A 5,207-nucleotide genomic window follows, 5' to 3' on the forward strand; every position below is an offset into this window, starting at 1 on the left:
AAGATAAAGAGAGAGGGGAATGTATTCTATGGAGGGGTAGTCAGGTATGGGGGAAGGGGATGTCTCAGCAGGCGCATGCCAAGGCATCCCTTCCCCCTGAGGGCCCAGCCACACGATGGTATAGTATAGAACAGAGTTTATTCAGGGCATGGGGACAGGGGTTAAGAGGGCAATAGAGGCAGAGAAAGGCGGGGGGGGGGGCAAGAAGCCCCTTTTATAGGTCAGGCCTACTTGTCTGTTGCCAGGTAACTGTGGGGTGGAGTTTAGACAGAATGCTAACAGTAAATATTAATCATTTACTATGCATTAGAATCTCTGCAACTCTCTTTTTTTATTTTTTATTTATTTTGGGTTTTTGAGTCAGGGTTTCTCTGTATAGCCCTGGCTGTCCTGGAACTCACTTTTGTAGACCAGGCTGGTCTCGAACTCAGAAATCCACCTGCCTCTGCCTCCCAAGTGCTGGGATTAAAAGCATCTGCCACCACCGCCCCGCTGCAACTCTCATTTAAAAACTGAATTCAAAGTCCAGTCGCTAATTGAGTTGAGTCCTTGTATGTAGGACCCCATTTGTTCTCTTCTGTACAGCCCAGCTTGGGATCACTAGATTAAAACCAAACCTAACCCCGACATGACTTTTTACACACCCCATCGCTCTGCTCAGATTTCTGTCAACTTCTCAGCTTGCCTGTATAGATCCTGTCAGCTGATCTGGACCTGAGGTCTGAGGATCTGAAGGAATGGGGAAGGCTACAGTCTGGAGCTCTAGACAACCTTACTTCAGTTTCACTTTTTTTTTTTAGAAAAAGATTTATTTATTTTATTTATATGAGTACACTGTAGCTGTCTTCAGACACACCAGAAGAGGGCATTGAATTCCACCATGTGGTTGCTGGGAATTGAACTCAGGTCCTCTGGAAGAGCAGTCAGTGCTCTTAACCACCGGGCAGCCAGCCCTTCAGTGTACTTTTATACACTAATGTAACAAAGAAATGTAACAAAGAATGTAACAAAGAAAGCAGTGCTCCAAGGAAGGCTGTTTGAGTTCAGGAAAAGATGATCAGAAAACATGGAAATAAACGTCAGTAAGCACATAGTAAATATTAGCAGAGCAGCCCTTTCTCAGAACTTTCTCAGGACTGACTGCTTTAAGCATGATTGTTTGGCATGTACTATAGATTATGTCTGGGAAAGAAAGAAAGCAAAGCAGAATACCTTATCAGAATGATGATACACTCACAGGCCAGTTGGGTTTAGCTATGATCCAACAACCAACAAGAATAAACATGTCTTATAAACTGAATATAAATATTTGTCACAGGAGGCACAAAATCATGTCCAAGAGCAATCCGGGGGACAAAATGCACCTGAGTAGAAGGCCCTCTGCCTTTTTCCTGGAGCCCCTCTCACAGTTGCCCAAGGCATTGTTCACCATGGGTCATTCTTTTGGCCTTGTTCCAACAGATTAGCCATTTAGAGCCTTCCTGATGTTTAATACCCAATACAACTACACCTAGTGATTGCTGGGGCTCTAAAGACCATTGCTGCCCTTCCTGAGGCAGACAACCAAAAAGATATCTCACCAACTTAGGGTTCCACTTGGCTTGAGTGATACACATACTGCTATTGGAACACTGTGTCTAGCAACCTGAGGCAAACTAGGTGTTCCCTCTTGCATCAGGCTACACAGATACCTGCTTAAAACAACTGAGTTCCTTCTCTTTGCAACCTCTTGATAATGCCCATTTCTATTCAACTATATCCCCAAACAGGCGAAATGGCCAATTGGCCTAGACTGGTTTTGGGTTCATGCTCAGTAAGGCACACTGTATCCTTTGAGTGAACTTTTAGGGAAAATCCCCTATTTATTATCTCATGTTAAATGTTCATTTGATTAAAATCAGATGCATCATGGGAAGGGACATGCAGTGAGCGAAGGTTTACATAATCCAATCCTGTCAGTCGAAATGGGGAACTGTCAGCATGGCCTTTGCAACCAATTCCTTCTTCTGTTGAAACCCACAAAAGCCCCAAACAACGAGGCCATGAGTGTTCACACTCACTGTCCACTGCTACTCTTGACACTATTGCTTTCTGACCTACCCTCTTGCTTTACTTTGAATAAATTATTCTCCATACTTTGCAATCTATTTCATTCTCAATAAGATTCTCAAAAATCCACAAACCCCCAGCCCAAACCCAGATCAGAAATGCCACACTGAAGCCCTCAGTACAGGCTCCCTATCCTGCTGTTGTGCCATGCACATAGACAGGAAAGACGCGGGTCTGACTTTCTTCTCGTCTGAATTGTGCTTACATGCTGTTTCTAACAGGCCACCTCCTATGAGGGACTTTCTGTTTGGCATGCTATCTGCCCAGTATATCCAAATAAGGCTTCTTGCATGCTCTACCACGGTCCTACTTTGCTCTCTGTTGCTATAAAAAACAACAACAACAACAAAAAAAAAAAAACAGTAACAAAAACTAAGTAAGGGAAGAAAAGATTTATTTTGCATACAGGTTACAGTTTATTATTTAGGGAAGCCAAAACAGGAACCTGGCTTGCTTCCTTCCTAGGTTTGCTCAACATGCTTGCTTTTGGGAGGGGGGGTTGTTGTTGTTGTTGTTGTTGTTTTGTTTTTCTTGAGACAGGGTTTCTCTGTGTAGCCATGGCTGTCCCAGAACTCACTCTGTAGACCAGGCTGGCCTCTAACAAACTCAGAAATCTGCCTGCCTCTGCCTCCCAAGTGCTGGGATTAAAGGCATGTGCCACCACGCCCGGACCTTTTTTTTTTTTTTTTTTTAATGATTTATTTATTGCTATATCCAAGTACACGGTAGTTATCTTCAGATGCACTAGAAGAGGGCATCAGATGTCATTACGAATGGTTGTGAGCCACTACGTGGTTGCTGGGATTTGAACTCAGGACCTTCGGAAGAGCAATTAGTGCTCTTAACCACTGAGCCATCTCTCTAGCCCTCAACCTGCTTTCTTTATACCATCCAGGACCACCTGCCTAGAGATACCACCACCACTGCGGGCTGGGCCACTCCTACATCAATTGGCCACTAAGAAAATGCTTTACAGATGTGCCCACAGGCCAATCCGATAGAGGCCACATTTCCACTGAGAATCAATCTACCCAGGTGTGTCAACTTGGCAACTGAAGCTGTAACAGTGAGCACAGAGTCCTCAGTGACTCTACTAGGAGGTGTGGCCTTATGGGAGGAAATGTGTCACCGTGGGGCTTAGACTTTGAGGGCTCCTAGTGCCCAAGCTCTGCCCCCCCCTGCTCCCAGCAGTCTCCTGGAGGCCTTTTGATAAACATTTAGAATTCTCAGCTCCTTTTCTTGCACCACATCTACCTGAATGCATCATGTTTCCTGCCATGATGATAATAGACTGAACTTCTGAAACTGTAAGCCAGCCCCAATTAAATAATTCCTTTATAAGAGTTGCCCCCTCAAAAAACAAAAATCTAGCTATAAGGCATTTGCTGGGCACGCCTTTAATCCCAGCACTTGGGAGGCAGAGGCAGGTGGATTTCTGAGTTCCAGGCCAGCCTGGTCTACAGAGTGAGTTCCAGGACAGCCAAGGCTATACAGAGAAACCCTGTCTCGAAAAAACGAAACAAAAAAAACAAAACAAACAAAAAACCAGTTGCCCTGTCATGGTGTCTCTTCAAAGTGATAAAGCCCTAACTGAGACCAACGCACTGAAGCAATTCCTATAGATTAAATGTCACCTCAACTCCGGCCTTTTTATGGGGCTTCGGGAGATTCAAGCTCAGAGCCTCATGCTTTTGTGTCAAGCACTTTCCCAACCACACCATCTCCTTAGCCCCATCATTTAAGAATTCTTAAACAGATATTGTAGGACTCTTCGCGTGATAAACCTGCTCAGCATCAATTTTTTTAAAAAGTGTAATTATGTTGCTTTATTAATTTTTCTCACAAATTCTTTATAAAAATTTCATATCCCTAAGATATCATCCAATAAATAACAGGAATTTCTATGCATAAAACACATGGAAATCTGTGCTCCCAGTTCTTAAAGCGACTGGAGAAGATTCTAGTTTCTGAACCATAAATGCCAACGCTGTAAATCTTCTCTGAGAATTTCAGGAGTGCAGGCAATCCCTGCTTTTCAGGAACAAGAACAAAACCCTCTCTCGTGACATCTGAATATATGAACAGGCATGCTTTAGATGCAGGCAGTATGTAAATACGTTTACAGAAAACAGTTTTCTGAGTTGGGAACAAATAGCACTTTTAAGGAAACCAATTAAAATTATTATATAAGTAATTCATTCATTCTTGAGTTCGGACACAAGTTTTTCTTTTTCCCACGCTTTTCATTTTTGTATTTGTTTGTTTGGTAGTGTCTCGCGCTCTCCAGGCTGACCTCAAGTTCCTTATGGAGCTGGGAGTGACACTGAACTTCTGCTCCTTCTGGCTGGAGTTGCAGTCTTGTTCAGGAGAGAAATGTGCGCACTGTGCCCTTGATGGTCCCTCTACAGATGGGACACTTCCTCAGAGAGGGAGCGCAGTCTTTGCACACGACCAGATGGCCACAGGGAATGAACACGATGGACACCTCTCGGTCCATACACACTTTACACATTCTCTCTTCCTGGAGTTTCCGCAACTGTTCTTCCATTGGTAGAGCTGTGAAGAGGGGAAATGCTTTATTTAAAACACAGCCTGACTTCAAACTCGGATCCTCCCACCTCCAGTTTCCAAGCACTGGTCACAGGGCGTATGATGCCATGTGAGGGGAGAGAAAAGGATTTTCAATAAAGAGCAATTTGCTTTTCCTCTAGTGAAATCCCAAGAAGATAAAAATAATGATTTCTGCAGGTTTAAAGTCTTAGCGCCATTACCTGCAATGTCATCTGTGGGAAGGCTCCTAATGTTCTGTTGCACTGCGGGAGGAGAGGGGAGCTCATTAGTATGGGAATCAAGGCTGGTATTTACATTTTAAATTTTTATTTATCTAGTATTAATGTTTGAGACACAGAATTATTCTGTAACCCAAGCTGGCACTGAACTCAAAATCCTCCTGCTTCAGCCTCCTAGATGCTGTGATTGTAGGTATATATTACCATGCCCAGCAGCAAATTTATTTATTTCATGTGCATGAGTGTGTGTGTGTGTGTGTGTGTGTGTGCGTGTGCGTGTGCGTGCGTGTGTGTGTGTGTGTGTGTGTG

The 5,207-nt window shown here is 43.7% G+C and overlaps 1 protein-coding gene across 4 annotated transcripts in view; it reads right to left on the reverse strand.

Moving 5' to 3' along the window:
• Positions 1–3,674: 3,674 nt before the first annotated feature.
• Positions 3,675–5,207, reverse strand: part of LOC110328081 (baculoviral IAP repeat-containing protein 3) — a 22,329-nt gene continuing 20,796 nt past the window's right edge. For all 4 annotated transcript variants that reach the window (XM_029543150.1, XM_029543152.1, XM_029543149.1 and 1 more), the window contains 2 exons: positions 4,881–4,922; positions 3,675–4,665 (listed from right to left, as the gene is read on the reverse strand). In XM_029543150.1, the coding sequence (XP_029399010.1) occupies positions 4,472–4,665; positions 4,881–4,922 (236 nt within the window). In that variant the 3' untranslated portion in view covers positions 3,675–4,471. The remainder of the gene's footprint in view (positions 4,666–4,880; positions 4,923–5,207) is intronic.

The sequence above is a fragment of the Mus pahari genome, chromosome 10 (assembly GCF_900095145.1).
Source record: "Mus pahari chromosome 10, PAHARI_EIJ_v1.1, whole genome shotgun sequence".
Lineage (NCBI taxonomy): Eukaryota > Metazoa > Chordata > Mammalia > Rodentia > Muridae > Mus > Mus pahari.